Genomic DNA, 16,542 nt, shown 5'->3' with positions numbered 1-16,542 from the left:
AGACATAAGATGCATAATGTGATCATTACATTTACTTTTATCCCTTAATTTGGTTTCATTCAACTCTGCTAACCAAATTGGTTGCTGCTTTGCATATGTAGTTGCATACATAGTTCTCAGTTTATATAAGATGTCCTTTGGTGTATCTTTTCCCTCCACTAATATGGCTTGTTTCTCTGAGAGAGCTTCCAAAAGCATGCACTTCACATAATAGTTTGCATTGTCCCATTCAGCCATATTTTCAGCTGTTCTGTCTTGGTCTAAGCATATATTTAATCTTTTTGCTCGAAGGAGACATATGAATCTTAGTTCCCACTGCTGATAATTAAACTCAGTTAATTTAGGCACCTTGAGAGAATAGAACAATGGTGAATTTCTTCCCTCAGCCATTTTCTTAGCCTTCTGTCTGCTGTGTGGGGGGAGAGAGAGACAGACTGAATCTTTCCTTTAAAACTTAAGAGAAAAAAAAAATGTGGCCTTTTTTTCTGCCTGGTAATATTTCTCTTCTTTTTCAATTCCTGGCCCTGGGCCCATAACCCTTTTGTTGGATTATTTGTAGTAAATAATTAGCAGATTTTAGTACACACAGCTTCAGCTTTAGAAATGTTAATTTCTTTCTTCATCTCTCTCTCATTCACCCCAGAATAATTCACTGCTGAGTCACTTTAAAGTTGAAGTAACAAAACATCTGTTTACTCACAGTTTGCAGTTAGATTATAATCAGACAGGCTTATATTTACATATTACTATACATTTGTCTTATCAGCTCCTTCCATGTGCTTAGATGGTAATGGATGCTCACACCACCATAGATCCTCTCAGGTTAGGAGAGATCATGAGCTCCATGTGCTCCATGTGCTGCATCTTCTGCGTCTATCCCCCACAGGAAGTTGCATAGCTGTGTGACCTCTCTAAGTAATTTACATCAGAGGTCACAGAGTAATCACAGAGAAATAATAGGTGACAGGCAATGCATGTAAAATACAATTACATTCCAACAGTAACCTGGGCCTCCTGACCCTTATCCTTATACATCCGTCTTCATTAGTTGTGTGAATTATTTTAATACTGCTTTTATTTGTAGATCTAGATTTCTTTTGTGATAGTATATCAAATTAATAAACTTTAAACTGTTTGTCTCTGTAATTAGTAATGTTTCCTAATTCTGTTTCTTTCCCAATTTTGAAGTTTTCCAGTAAGTCTGGAAAACTGGTTCAAGTTAAAGGCAAAGTAGATATTTGCTTGTGGAAGTAAACTCATGATAGATAATTACTCTAGGGCTAAAAGGTTTCTGGAGCAAACCCAGCATTGGACAGAAGGTGACAAATCCAGTTTGTCCTGCACCAAGGCCTTGAAGTGACTGAAGATATCAATGTTTAATTATGTTAGTATTTGCACTTATGATTAATCAAAAAGTATAGTTGTGACTGAAAAGATTTGTATATCAGAGAACCAGAAAGTAGATGTTGTTTTGAGAAAAATCAGTTGGTCTGTTCTTCTGAACCAGATCAAACAATGGCAGTTGATGATTATGATGATAAATTGTATCAAATTTGAAGGAGTTTGAGTATAAACTGAAATGCTCAGAAGGTAACATCAGATCTGAATTAAAACCTCTTTTTTCATCCCTTCAGATCAATATGCGTATACTGTGAGTTGTTTATATTTACTTTTTTTTTCTTCAGCTCATGCAAGCGTTATCTGGACGATTCAATGCTCATGTTCATGTAGAATATGAATGGAGGTTACATCATGAAGATCTGGATGAAAGTGATGATGATGTTGATGAAAAGCTACAGGTTAACAAACTTTTTCTGTACATGTGTCCAACCTCAGTTTATGTGAATGGGTGCATATAGATGTATCGATTACAAATGTTAGTGTAAGATGGCAGTATTCTGTATGGAACACCAGTTGTCTAGCCCTAAATAGCAATATTGAAGGCATTAGTTTATGAACCATGTGATGTCTGATTTTTCACAACCTACTGATCTGCAACTAAATGCTTAGCTTTATTATTCAGATACATTTTGGCAATAAAATATTACATTACAAGAGTAAAGCCAATTATTGAAGTTTATTCATCTTACCATGTCCACTTTGCCACCATAAATTAATGGTTTATATTTTATCTACATACTTGCCTGAAAAGATTTGATTATCAGGGAACCAGAAAATAGAAGTTGATCTCAGAAATCCCATTAGCCCATTGTTTTGAACTAGATGTTATACAGGAAATTGCCTGGAGCCCCTTGTGTTGGAACCTCTTGTGATGGAGAAGTGACATACATATTTCAATAAATAAATGCATATTCTGCCCTTGCTTTACTACCTATAGCCTTTAGAGCTAGCAGGCTGTACTGTCAAGAACAATTTTGAACTGGAGCACTGGTACCATTGCACATCCCAATTTAGACACATTGCTTTCCATTCATTTCAGTGGCCTTTTAAAATTGCTTTTCAGTTTTTATTCAAATACTAGTAAAAAAGGCCTGTTTCTGACACAAATGAAATGGGCGCTAAGGTTTTCTTCGGAGAGTGTATGTTTGAGAATGTGTGTGTGTGAGAGAGTGTGTGTGTGTTTGTGTGAGTTTCCCTCCCCTCCCCCATCCATGTCCAGCATTTCTCCTCTCTCTCCTCCATCCATGTGCATATCCTTCCTCTGTTTTCCCTCTCCTCCATCCATGTCCAGCATTTCTCCTGGCTTCCTCTGCATCCATGTGCAGCAACTCTCCTCTCTCCCCTGCCCTCCTCTCCATCCATGTCCAGCAAGTGTCCACTCTGCCCTGCCCTCCCCTGCATCCATGTTCAGCAACTGTCCTCTCTCCCCTGCATCCATATCCAGCAATTCTCTCTCCCCTGCCCTCCCCTCCATGTCCAGCGATTTCTCCTCTCCCCTGCCCTCCCCACCTGCTTCCCCCCACCCCCGAGTTCCAACCCACCCTCTTCTCCCCTCAACAGCCCTGCTTGCCTTCGTGCCGGCCAGCCAGCACTTAAAACTCATTTTACTATAACCTGACTGAAGTCGTGACTGCAAAAGAAGCAGAGTAGAGCAGGCTCGCCTTCAGCCTTCCCCTTCTGTCTCAGCGTGCCGCCCTTGTGTAAACAGGAAATGAGGGCGGGATGCTGAGAGAGAAGGGGAAGGCTGAAGGTGAGCCTGCTCTACTCTGCTTCTTTTGCAGTCACGGCTTCAGTCAGGGTTAGTAAAAAGAGTTTGAAGCGCTGGCTGGTTGGCACAAAGGCAAGGAGGGTTGTTGAGGGAGGTGTGGGGCCTTGGAACTTGGAGGGGAGTGGAAGGAGGGATAGAGGGAGGGGGTGTCCTCACTTCCCATTGGGAGGGCGGAATGCTGAGAGAGAAGGGGAAGGCTGAAGGCGAGCCTGCTGTACTCTGCTTCTTTTGCAGTCACAACTTCAGTCAGGTTAGTAAAATGAGTTTGAAGCGCTGGCTGGCTGGCACAAAGGCAAGGAGGGCTGTTGAGGGAGGTGCGGGACCATGGAACTCGGAGGGGAGTGGAAGGAGGGAGGGAGGGGGGCGTCCTCATTCCCATTGGTCTGCCCTCTGACGTCATCCCCAGGGCGGACCAATGGGAAGTGTGTTACGAACCCAGGCATCCAGACAGAGGTGCAAATTATTATATAGGATGTCATACTAAATCATTTTCAGTAGCACAATATTTATCTACTATAATAAAACGCACCCTCAACGTTCTGAGGACACTGACGTCACTGCAGGCACTCAGACACCGGTTCGTAAGTTCATGGTGGTGAAGCCACAACACTCACCATGTCTCCATGCCCCACCCTCGCTTCACACGTGATGACATTGAGGGCGGGACAGGTATACAAACACGCAAATGAACGAACGGGGAGGAGTAGGGAAACACGCTTAGCGTGTTTCTCTACTCCTCCCCTTCCAACGAATCGCTGCCGCCGAGGACGTGCCCATCACCCCGCCCCTTTCGCGCCATCGCCCCGCCCCCGGTTGGCCCCTCTTCCCCCCCCCCCCCCCATCACCTTCCCTCCCCCCTGTCACCTCCCCTCCCCTTAAGCTACTATCCCTGGTGGTCCAGAGGTACCTGTTCGCTCGGGGCAGGAAAGAAACACCCCCCGCTTTCCTGCCCGGAGCGCTGCTGCTAGCTGCCCTGCTGCATCCTGTGTGAGTCCGGCTCTCGGCGTTTCAAAATGGCCGCTGAGGGTTGAAGCAGCCTCGCGAGACTTCAACTCTCGCCGGCCATTTTGAAACGCCGAGAGCCGGACTCGCACAGGATGCAGCAGGGCAGCTAGCAGCAGCGCTACGGGCAGGAAAGAGGGGGCTCTTTCTTTCCTGCCCCGAGCGAACAGGTACCTCTACACCACCACGGACACTAGCGTAAGGGGAGGGGAAGGGAGTCCCGTGCCCGCTAGCGCCCGTTTCATGACAGGCAGAAACAGGCCTCTTTTACTAGTGTTTTTATAATATCCATACTGTGATCTATACTTTTAGCAGGCAATCTTATTAAGCATTTTATGGTACCTGGTCAAAATAGCCCTGACAAAATAGGCCACGACAAAAAAGCTCCAAACAAAATAGCTCCCGACATAACCCCTGACATAACAGCCACTGTCAAAATGTCCTGCCCACAATATAGCCCTTGACAAAAGGGGCCCGATCATGCATTTTTTTCCTAATAATCTTACCTTGCCAAACATGATAAAGTTGGTAAGACTATGAAAATGATGACAATATTGTTGTTGTTTTTTTTAATTAGCATGTTGATCAAAGTATAGTTTCCTTAAACAGCAGAACAGATCATGAATACCAGTTGATAGCTATAGAATTTTGTTTATTTATATATGCTTTATACAATGCAATGCTGGTAGGAGCCTTTATCAGTGAAGATTTCACTTGTAGTTCATCATCTTTTTTTTGTGATGTGTTATTTTTTTCTAGGGGGTTATTTTGTGGGAGGGGCTATTTTGTCAAGAACTATTTGGTTAGGGGCTGATTTGTCAAGGGCTATTTTGTCAGGGTATTACATCGGGCTGCCGCATTTATACATGTAAAGCCTGTTTTACTTTTTTTTTTTTTATATATAATTTAGCTTATGCCTTTCCATTGGTAGTTGCATTCAAGTACAGTAGGGATTCCCCTGTCACCAGAAGGCTTACAATCTAAGTTTGTACCTCAGGCAGTGGAGGGTTAAGTGACTTGCCCAAGGCCACAAGAGCAATGAAGAAGAGTAGATAGTGGGGTTCCCCAGGGGTCTGTGCTGGGTCCACTGCTTTTTAACATATTTATAAATGATTTAGAGATGGGAATAATGTCATAGGTCTGAATGGTGAGCCCTTGGACCGTTGCCAGTTTCCCTACCCAGAGGTCAAGAGGACCCCCGGCAGACGAGTCACTCTAGAGTGGAGTAGTCTAGTGGACGGCCCTGAAAAGGGCCTTTAGGGAAGGCCCGGCAGAACTGGGACTTAGAATGGCTCTGAAAAAAGCATTTGGGGGCAGGCCTGGCAGAACTGGGACCTGGCAAGACACAGGAATGCAGAGGTAGGGCTGGAGAAGGGAATCCTAAAGCTGGGCTGGAGACAGGAACAGCAGTGCTAGTCTGGGCCAGGGTCAGGAACAGCAAGGCTGGGCCAGAGGCAACCTTGTACAGGCAGAGCAGTTGCAAGGGCATGGCAGAAGAGGTTAATCACTTAAAATAGCATGACTGGAGGATGTCCTTGGGGTGGGGGGTAATCTTGTGCAGTGGCGCGCACCCAACCAGGAAAACTGGCTCCTGCTATCATCGATGTTGCATGCAGAACGCTGCCCTGAGAAGCTTCAAAGCCACCAGGGACAACTGCATATACGGTTCCCTGTGATAGGAAGGGTATCTGGGACCTGGAGACGCCTCAGGTATTCCGGGGAACGGGAGTCACAGTCGGGGCCATGACAGATGACTAGTAAGGTAATTAAATTTGCTGATGACACAGGGGGTCCAAGATGGCGTCTGAGGCAGATGTCCCTGTGTTAAGCTCCTGAGCGCCAATAGTTTTGTTGGCGTATCGGACCTTTCTGGAACCCAGAATGGGGAAAAGAAAGGGGAAGATCTCCATGCCTACCTCCTCAAGCTGGATGGATTCTTCCAGTATGCACCAAGGGACTTTGGATGCGATGGTGGTGCGCACGCCGGGAGCTTCTATGAGCGCTTCGGTGACTCTGACAGGAATGGCGGAACGTAGCTTTGAGGGAATCTCTTTGAGTCCTCCCTCACACACAGCTCCTCCGAGGCCCGTGGGCAGAATGGTGACGCCGGAGGAACAACGCCGTAGGACGCCCGAAGCTGGTTTGCCCTTGACGTTGGCAGTAGGAGGCCCCGTAGCCACCTCTTCTCCAGTGGGGATAGCAGAGCAGCAGGTGAGGACTCAGCAAGTCCTCCCCTTGACTTCGCTTGTGCAGGAGAACCCCACGGGAGAAGTCGGAGATCAAATTAGACCAGCTGTAGTTACCCTAGAAAATTTGTGGGATGCTATTCAGGGTCTGATCGCGACCCTGAAACAGATGGCTAAATCTACACAGGAAGAAATGGCGGAGATTAAATTGACTCAAGAAACCTTTTCTACCAAACTAGAAGCATATGACACTAAACTGGAGGCTCTGGACAATGAGGTACAAACTTTGAAAAACTTTTCTTCGTCAGTCTCCAAGGAAATAATTATTCAATTTAGAAAAATTGAATATTTAGAAAACCAGTTACGTAGAAACAATTAAAGAATATTGAATTTTCCAAAGACTTCTTTAGTTTCACCCTTGGAGATGTTTAAGAGATATCTGAAGGAAGTATTGCTTATACCAAATGAGAGTATCCCACCAATAACTAGAACACAGTATATAACTGGTATCCGTGAAGTGAGATCCTCTCCACAACTAAATCTAACTGAATTTCTTCAAGATTCACTTGAGTTAATTACGGAAAGAACCACTATGCTAGTGACATTTGCATTCGAGTTGGACCGTAACAACGTCTTTAAATTATATTTTCGCCACATTAATGAAGAATTCTTGGGCTCGAAAGTTCAAATTTTCCCCGATCTATCCAGGGATACTCAGAAAAGGAGAAAGGCCTTCCTACAGCTGAAACCTAGGTTGCTTACTGTGGGAGGGACTTTTCTCCTTAGATGTCCTTGTAGATGTATTGTAGTTTATAATTCTCAAACGTATATTTTCTTTGAACCTGAGAAACTTCTGCATTTTATTTCCAGTAAGGAATAGTGTATTAGATCCTGAATATAGCTATGCGCCGGCTGTGCTCATAGAAGTAGCCTTCTGCTTCTGTTTAATTTAAGTTTAGTTCTTCTGGCATATAATTTTTCCTTGATCTTGGACCATATTGTGGACTTATAATTGTATAAATTTTAATTTCTCAATATATATTGTGATTACAAATATTTCTTTGTTTTTCTGCAAGTTGTGCTTATGCATGATTGTAAAAAGAAAATTCATAAATTAAAAAAAAAATTTGCTGACACAAAGTTATTCATTCAAAGTTGTTAAATCACAAGATGATTGTGGAAACTTGCGAGAGGACCTTACAAGACTGGGCGATTGGGCATCCAAATGGCAGGCGATGTTTAATATGAGCATGTGGGAAAGAGGAACCCAAGCTACGTGATGCAAGATTCCTCATTAGGAATCACAGCCCAAGAAAAGGATCTAGGTGTGATCATTGATTTGTTAAAACCCTCTGCTCTGTGTGCAGTGGTGGCTAAGAAAGCAAATAGAATGTTAGGAGTTATTACGAAAGGAATGGAAAATGAGAATGTTATAATGCCTTTGTATCACTTCATGATGCAATGGCACATTGAATACTTTGTGCAATTCTGATATAGCAGAATTAGAAAAGGTACAGAGAAGGGCGACAAAAATGAGGAAAGGCTAAAGCTGCTAGAGTTCTTCAGCTTGGGAAGAGACGGCTGAGGGGAGATAAGATAGAGATCTATAAAATACTGAGGGGAGTGGAACGGGTAGATATGAATTGCTTGTTTTCTCTTCCCAAAAATCCGAGGACTAGGGGGCATGCATTGAAGCTACAAAGTACTAAATTTAAAATAAACTGGAGTAAATATTTCTTTACTCAATGTGTAATTAAACTCTGGAATTAGTTGCCAGAGAATGTGGTAAAAGCAGTTGGGGGGAGGGGTTAAAAAAGGTTTGGATAATTTCTTTAAAAAAAAAAAGAAGTCCTTAAGCCATTATGAAGATGGACTTGGGGAAATCCAGTGCTTATTTCTAGGATAAGCATCATATTTCTGGGACTTTGCTAGGTATTTGTGACTTGGATTGTCCACTGTTGAAACAGAATACTAGGCTTGATGGACCTTTGGTCTGTCCTAGTATGGCAGTGCTTATATTCTTATGGAACAAACATTGGTGTGTTGAGCCTGTAGGAGCTACAGCAGAATGTCTTTTGCTTCTCTCCCTTTCCTGTTGAGCATTTGTAGTTCCATTTTCTCTTCCAGACTTCCTAGTCTTTTCTGTCATTCTTTGTATTGTGAAACACCTAGATGACTCGTCTGCAGGATGGTATATCAAATAAAAAACAGCCTTGATCTTGTGTTTCCCCTCTAGGTTGGCTCCTTTGGTGTTTCTCTTAGAATTGGTCTTTAAGTTGTTCCAAACCATTTCTGTTAGAAATAAGACTCTGTTCATATATGATTTGATTATTGATAATGCATTCTATGTTTTGTTCGTAATTGAATCCTGGCTTATGTCATCTGATGTTATGATAGTGAAACATTGCTATCCTCCAGGCTTTTCTTGGGAATGGGTATGTAAATAGCCTAAGAGGGGTGAAGGTATATTAGTGATCTTTTGCACAAGTCTGGGTTTTAAGAAATCATGATATTTTGTAGGGTAAAAGTGACTTTATGGTGGTTATATTTCCACCTGGAATTTGCAGACTGTTCTTTTTTGTTAGATTTTTTGGATGACTTTGCCCTTAAATTATTTGAGATTGTTTAGTGTGGGTGATTTTAATATTCCATTTACTCATTACTCACAATCCTTCTTAGATCAGGATCATGTTGTATTTGATGCATTAGCCTCAGTGGGACTAAGATAATTGATGCATTCACCTACACATACAGCTGGACATGTTTTGGATTTAGTGTTTTTTTTAACAGAGTCCTTTAAGGGAAATGTTGATTGCTTACCAAAGATAACACCTCTTTCCTGGTCAGATCTTTTTTTTTTTGTGTGTAGTGTAAGGTAAACATTGCTAGAGATGAGTCTGTGGTGGCCTGTGAGAGAAAAATGAAATCTGTTTGCCCACAATTTGATACTTTCAACCATGGTTTAACACAGATCTTTTTTATTAGTAAAACTATCAACAATAGGAAGAAAAATAAATTACTAGTACACAAGTGCAATGTTTAAACATACAGCCCTGAAATCCCATCCAACCCCACCTACCCGCCCTACCTCACTAGACATAACCATTAAACAAACCCTTTACTTCAGGGGGAAGTAAGAACATATAGCGGTAAAAAGAAAAGGAAAGGACGTTCACTATTCAAGTAGCCCTCATAAATGTAACTTGTTTAAAATCAGACTCTGAATTCTCAGAGGCAACAAATGTATGTCAGAAGACCAAATAAAAAAAAAACTGCTTCTGACACTTAAGAATGAGCCATGCTTCCTTAGCCTCCCAGAGCATGAGTTTATGAAACTGATTTCTTCACTGCCAATATGACAGAGCCTAAGTCTGCACCCACGTATATATTTCTTTTCCACTAAGACTGCCTTCCTAACCAATAATTTATGTTCTTTCTTACGTATTGCAATATGACCCAGGTGATCACTTAGTATAACATCCAGGGAAGCCCCTATACAAACCTCTAATAATTGACTTAAATAGGTCATCATCTTGGTCCAAAAGGTATGTATAAAAGGACAAGCCCAGAAAGCATGAACTAATGTACCGTCAGCACGATTACACTTAACACAGAGAAGTGATTCAACAAGCTTCACTTTATAAGCTCTATTTTGAGACCAATAGGCTGTATGGAGCATCCTGTAATGACACTCTTTCAAATCTACTCCATGAGGCACAGAGGGAACAGCACTTACAGTATATAGAACATCAAAAGACAGTAAAGGGCTGCCAAATTCATTTTCCCAATCAACGATGGTTTATTGAGGGTTTACAATAGAAATAGAATAAAATGAGGGTTTATGGAAGTTGAGGAGAGAGTTGAGACAGATTGTACATAAATGGTAGCAATGACCTTACCTAATGGTGATATTATTAATCCTATAGGATTAAAATGATGGAGTACAAATCACTAGTTCAAGTAGTAAGAGATTTTTTTTTTAATCTATAAAAAATTAAGGATTCTATAAATAGGCAACAGGAATTGTTTAACAGAATTAGAAGTCTGATATAGGAGGAGAAAGTACTGTTGATACCTGATGATTTTTTTGCAAATCTAATTGCCAATATAGAATTTGTGCTTAGCATGCATTATCCTGGCACCTAACTTCAGGCAGCCTGTGGAGAAATGTCCCCATAGTGTTTGGGCTTACTGAGGTGACATCAAAACATTAATATAATTTTATATAATATCTGATGGGGTTTTAAAACATTTGACAGTATCTGATGTTTGTTGAGATGGGCATTAGGTTTAAATTATGTGACACTGGGGCTCATTTTCAAAGCCCCTCTGCCTCTTGAGGTGTGTTTAAATACAGTTTAATTGTTTCCATAGAGTTGTGTGTGATTAATATTAAGTGCTTTCAACCTCACTCTTTGGGATGGGCTACCTTTGGCACATCTGCATTCTGATCCAAAATCTTCCTTCCCTCACCTACCCTCCCCTGGTCCAGTAGTTTCCATACCCACACCAGCTCGTCTGGTTCCAGCAAAAAAAAAAGGAAAAAAAAAAAAAAGCAATATAAAGGTGTGGAACTGCTGTCTAGGCTGTGCAGCTGATGGCCTTGCCAGTCTCACCCATTCTGATATGGACTTTCTGTTTCTGATGGGCAGAACCAGCAGAGCCAACAGTGACATAGCCTGTACATCAGCTCTGCACTTTTATGTTCATTTCTTCAGCAGGAATCAGTTTGGCTGGCAGGGGGTTAAGGAAGCTATGTCGCTGAACCAGGGTGTGGGCCCATCCACAAACATTTGTCCAGTGTCACATAGGTCATTAAAGCAGCCCTGATCACCCTCATTGTCATCCATTTATTATTTTATATATAGATATAGTACCAGGTAGATACACAGCTGGGTAGATCTTTGTAGGTCTCTAGATATTTATCTATAGATAATTATTTATAGCGTGCAATATAATTAGGATGTCTGTCTTTAGGTTTAACCGATTAAGAATGAATAGAACAACCCGATGCAAAACTATTAGAATAGTTGCTTATTGGATAAAAACTGAAAAACACCACTTTCCCTGACTTGTCCTATATTATCCATTTAATCTTTGTGCCTTTTCTGCACTAATTGCTCCTAAATGACTCGTTTGATCATTTCACTATTATGTTAACAAAATGGTTCAATGTTATGCCAAGCTGGACCTGCTGTATGCCAGCTTGGGTGAATCTCTTAATAAAGGTGATAAATAAATCCCAATAAATAAATAGAGTATGCCTGATCACAAGCTTTACCTACTGATTCTCACAACCAAAAACTGCCTTTGCTTATCTTAATATATTTTAAAATAATATGCTTTTCCTTCAAACAATATGCGATTTAAATTCAGAACAGGTATGATTATAATTCCCCTTTTTTTTTTTTTTTAGCAGCCTAGTCCTATCCGGAGAGAAGATAGGCCAGTCAGCTTTTATCAGCTTGGATCAAATCAGCTTCAGTCTAATGTAGCATCTTTGGCAAGGGATGCAGCTAATATTGCTAAAGATAAACAAAGAAGTTTCATACCAAGTATATTACAGAATGAAACATATGGGACAGTGCTTAGTGGCAGTAATCCTATCACTCCGACTTCTCTGCCTGTTACAAGTGGGCCACCTCTACCCCCAAGGAATATTGGCAAAGGTAAGAAGTTGGAATCTAATATTTAAAGAACTATGCTATTTATTTTTCTTCGTCTGTAGCTATAGGATTTTTTTTTTTATTTTTTAGCAGTCTGATATAAATAAATTTTGCAGCAGTTATCTGTGATAGATGATGTAGCCTAATGTTTCACCATAAAAAGCTAAAACAAAGTTAACAATATGGCTCAGGACCATACAGTTGCAACAATTCTGGTGGCTTGGCCATGCTGAAGAATTCCAAAACCAGCGAGTCTGACCTTCAACCACCCTAGCTTGAACCAAGAACCATATTCATTTCATTTTGTTTATTTTGTTAGTCCATTCTCTGAAATTGCTCAAGGTAGATTGCATGTAAACTTTCATAAATGTTTGGAAAGACCAGTGTTCAGGGTGTGGTGTCCCTTTAAGTAAGTTCCCCAACCCAGGCTGCGGATGCATCTATGGCAGCGCAAATGAATAAGGTTGAATTTGGAAGGACATATCTTTGGTCTTCTTTGAATGGGAAAGTCACATACACAGGGTGCTTCTCTGGAACTCTTAGGCATTCCTGGTGTCCATGAGTGTTTTGATTCTATTGGGACCTTAAGGGCCATTGGACTTTCCTCACAAGATGTGCCACTGATGCGACAGGGACTGCTGCAGCTTAAGAGCCAACATTATCAACATAATCACAAACAGGTCATGCTCTAGATAGCTTAAGCAAGGAGCCATTGAGTTTGTCCTGAGCCTGAATCAGAAGTTTGAAAGCATAAAAACATCTCTCTGATGCTTGGTACCAAAAACCAGAAGAAAAGAATGTTGTTTTCATTGAAAATGGCTACATCTGGAAGTGAACTTTGCCTCCAGGTATTAATCGGAGTCCAATCCTGAGCCTTTGGCAGTGAATTCCAGAGAGTTTCAGAGGACGTGCATTTTCCTGCAGGGCTGACATGCAAAAAGTACTGAAGTATGAGAACAAGCATCCAGAATCTAGTTCTGTCATTAAGCTTAGACAAGCATTATGATGAGCAAAAAGAATGAGTGAAAATGCACCTTGTAAGTTCTGGGATGGAGCCAATTCCAGGATAAAAAGCTTTTTAAAAAATTTGCTCCTTAGCGTCTGCAGCCAGATAAATCCAAAGACACGTGGGTTGTGACTATCTACCAGCAGGTGGAGATAGAAATGAACTCTGTCTTATAGGATGGTACTCATCCTGGTCTGTCAGTATATATCTTCAGCAGGCGGTAGACGGTCTCCTTCATCCTCCTGGGTTCATCTGTTGTTCTAGTTCTTCCAGCTCTGTTGAGCCTGGAGAATACTGGCTGAGTGGTGTCAGCTTTAGGGGGTACACGTCCCCCACCCTTCAAATCTGTTAGACCACCCTTTACTCTCTTTAGGTTTCCTAGTTCCCTGCAGATAAACCCCATTAGTAAGAAGAGAGAGGCTCTGGCTACTGCTTCTGTGGCTGTGTGTGGTGCAGAGTCTGTTTCCTCTCAAAGGCTGTTGCTGGGACAGAGAAGGACTTGCCGGGGTGAATGCCTGCACTTAATTTCCTCCCTCGCACTTTGCTTGTGTGTTCGGTGGATGACCGCTGAGGCAGTCAAACAGTGCTCCTACTGTGGGAAGCGGTGAGCAGCATTGGGGAAATGTTTGGAGAGATGCCTCGAGCTGTTGGCAGGAGAGGATGTGGGCCATGCAGATGACAGGTGTTTTTCCCGCACAGGGAGTTTGCCGGCGCGCTCCCTTCAGCACAATTCTTCCAATGCATTTGTAGTGCTGGCAGCCATTTTGTACCAGAATCCAGCAGCTCTTGCAGTTTTTCCCTCAGTGTTTCTGCCCCCCGTTTCCTAGTTCTCGGGTCTGCCAGTCATCTGTCAGCCCTTGGATGGTTTTGTCACAGCTGGCTCTGGCCAGGTCATTTCTCCGGAGATCATTCTTCATCAAGCATTTCTCCTCAAACATGCTCAGGCCAGTCTGGACTGCCCTTTTCTGGGTGGCCTACTTTTGATAGTGCTCCTGACCACTTACTGCAGTTTCAGCCCTGCAGGGTCCTTCCTCCGGTAAACAAAGGCAAGAGGATCTGGCTTTGCCATCTTTCCCCTTATTTGGAGGTTGTGTTTTCCTCCTCTTCACTGCTGACCCACCTAGCTGAGGATTTAGAGGAGGGGGAGTTGTTTCCAGATGAAAAGGATGATCCTACAGTGGTTCAGATTTTCCACAAGGAAAAGCTGTCTTTCTTTATTACCAATGCGCTGCTGGCTCTCGATATTTCTACCACAGATGATAAGGGAGCTGCAGTTTCCAGTCCAAAGATGGCTAGCACTAAGTGGCCACCTAAGGCTTTTCCTGTGCATGAGGCTATTCAGGAACTCGTTTCAGCCCAGTGGTCCTCCTCGGATGCTGGTCTAAGGGTGTCCAGGACGATGGCAAGACTTTATTCCCTTTTGCCTGCAGAACTAGAAAGGCTCAAATTGCCTAAGGTGGATGCCTTGGTGTCTGCAGTCACTATGAAGACCACTCTCCTGGTGGAAGGCGGCATAGCATTAAAGGATGTATAAGATAGGAAGTTGGATTCTTCCTTGAAGCTTGCCTTTGAGGTCTTGGTGCTTAATTTGAGAGTGAGTGTGTACTTATGCTGTGAGGGCTTGCCTCAGTTGGTTCCAGCATGCCACAGATATGCTGGCAGACACTGACTATTCACATTCCCTTGAATTTCCCACCTTGGAAATAGGACTGGCCTATTTGGTGGACTCCTTATATGACATGGTTTGGTCCTCGGTCAAGCAGATGACTTTAGTGGTCATGGTTAGGCGTTTGTTTTGGCTTTGTCATTGGGCCGCAGATGCAGCATCTAAGCAGTGCCTCACCAAATTGCCTTTCCGGAATAGTCTCCTCTTTGGGGAAGATCTCAGGAAGTTGGTTAAAGAGCTGGGGGATTCTGAAACCCAGCGCTTGCTGGAAGATAAGTCCCGAACCTCGTTTAGGGCAGACCAGTCACTGTCTTGCCTCAGGGATGCTGGACAGTATCGGCCCGTTAAGATTTCAGCTTCTACTTCCTCTTATTTTTCCAAGCCCAGGTTTCAACAGAGGCAGCCCTTTCTTTGGGACAGGTGCCCGCTCACTCAGAGTTTGCAACTTCCTACGGCCTCCAGAATTCCACAATGATGGAGCGCCGCTCCACTCTTTGATGATCAAGATCAGGAGTCACTTGTCCCTCTTTTACAAGGAGTTGTCCAAAATTACCACAGGTCAGTGGGTGCTCAACATAATCAGAGATGGCTACAAATGAGAATTTTCCATTGTCATCAAAGATTTTTTCTTGGAGTCCCATGCTGCACAGCTGTGAAGAAAGCATCTGTGCTCTTTATCCTTTCTTCCTTATGGACTGTGGTGCCAATGCCAGGTCATGAGCGAAGACAGGCCTGTTGCTCCATTTTCTTTTGGGTTCCAAAAATAATGAGGGGCATTCTGGCCAGTGTTGGACCTCAAAAAGGTCAATGAGTTTCTGCTCTGTTTTGGCTGCAGTACAGCCAGGGGGAGTTTCTCACAGGTCTCAAGGAGGCTTACTGTATATTCCCATTTGACCTGTTCATCAGTGTTTCCTTCGCATGGCAATTATGGGCCATCAGTTCCAGTTCCAAGCTATGCCCTTTGGGTTAGTGACAATGCCCAGGTCATGGTGGTCGTGGCGGCATGCCTCAGAAGGGAAGGGATACGGGTTCATCCATATCTGGATGATTGGCTCAGTAGGGCATCATCAGATCAGGAGAGCAAGTCTATACCAAAGTCATCACGGTCTTGCGGTCTCTAGGCTAGGTTAGCAATTTGCACAAAAGTCATCTTCCCAGTCTCTCAGGTATCTAGGAATGCACTTCAATACGGCTCAGTGCAGAGTCTTCTTACCAGATCAGCGGTTTCTCAGGCTGCTGTCTCAGATCTGTCTATTGTTGCGAGTCTCCAATCCCCGCATGTGGGATTATGTACAGGTGCTCAGGTACATGGCAGCAACCCTGGAAGGTAGTGCCTTGGACCAGGGCGAATATGCAAAAACTCCAAAATTCTATCTTGAGTTGTTGATCCCCAGTTGCTCAGGATTATGAGGTGCACTTGCTTTGGACTCGACAGGCCAAGCACAATATGGCTTGGTAACTGGTGCTGAGTCATCTATCTCGTGGCATGCCAGCCTCTTTGTTTGGGGGGCTCATTGCCTTCAACTGAGTGCTCAGGGGCAGTGAAGGAAGTTGGAGTCATCGTAGCAGATCAATCTCAGGAACTCTGGGTGGTTTGACTGGCGCTTCACGCATTTCATGAGATGCTAGAGGTTCAGTTGGTTTGTGTTCTCTCGGACAACACAACGGCTGTGGCCTATGTCAATCTACAGGGCGGGAATCACAGTCCTTCCTTAGTAGTGGAATTTCATCTGCTATTTCTCTCAAACTTGTGGAACTGTTGTTAGTAATATGTAATTTATCTTTAAAATCAAGCATGGTACTGGACGATTAGAGGGTGGCCAATGTAATGCCGGTTTTTAAAAAAA

At 43.0% G+C, this 16,542-nt stretch overlaps 1 protein-coding gene across 5 annotated transcripts in view; it reads left to right on the top strand.

Moving 5' to 3' along the window:
• ASAP2 (ArfGAP with SH3 domain, ankyrin repeat and PH domain 2) overlaps nucleotides 1–16,542 on the top strand; it is a 333,390-nt gene that overhangs the window by 246,028 nt on the left and 70,820 nt on the right. For 3 of the 5 annotated variants that reach the window (XM_030198893.1, XM_030198892.1, XM_030198895.1), the window contains exons 21-22: nucleotides 1,686–1,799; nucleotides 11,774–12,026. In XM_030198893.1, coding sequence (XP_030054753.1) covers nucleotides 1,686–1,799; nucleotides 11,774–12,026 — 367 coding nt within the window. The remainder of the gene's footprint in view (nucleotides 1–1,685; nucleotides 1,800–11,773; nucleotides 12,027–16,542) is intronic. The other 2 variants (XM_030198894.1, XM_030198896.1) reach the window with 1 other exon arrangement.

The sequence above is a fragment of the Microcaecilia unicolor genome, chromosome 3 (genome assembly GCF_901765095.1).
Source record: "Microcaecilia unicolor chromosome 3, aMicUni1.1, whole genome shotgun sequence".
NCBI lineage: Eukaryota > Metazoa > Chordata > Amphibia > Gymnophiona > Siphonopidae > Microcaecilia > Microcaecilia unicolor.
This window is presented reverse-complemented; position numbering and strand designations above follow the sequence as displayed.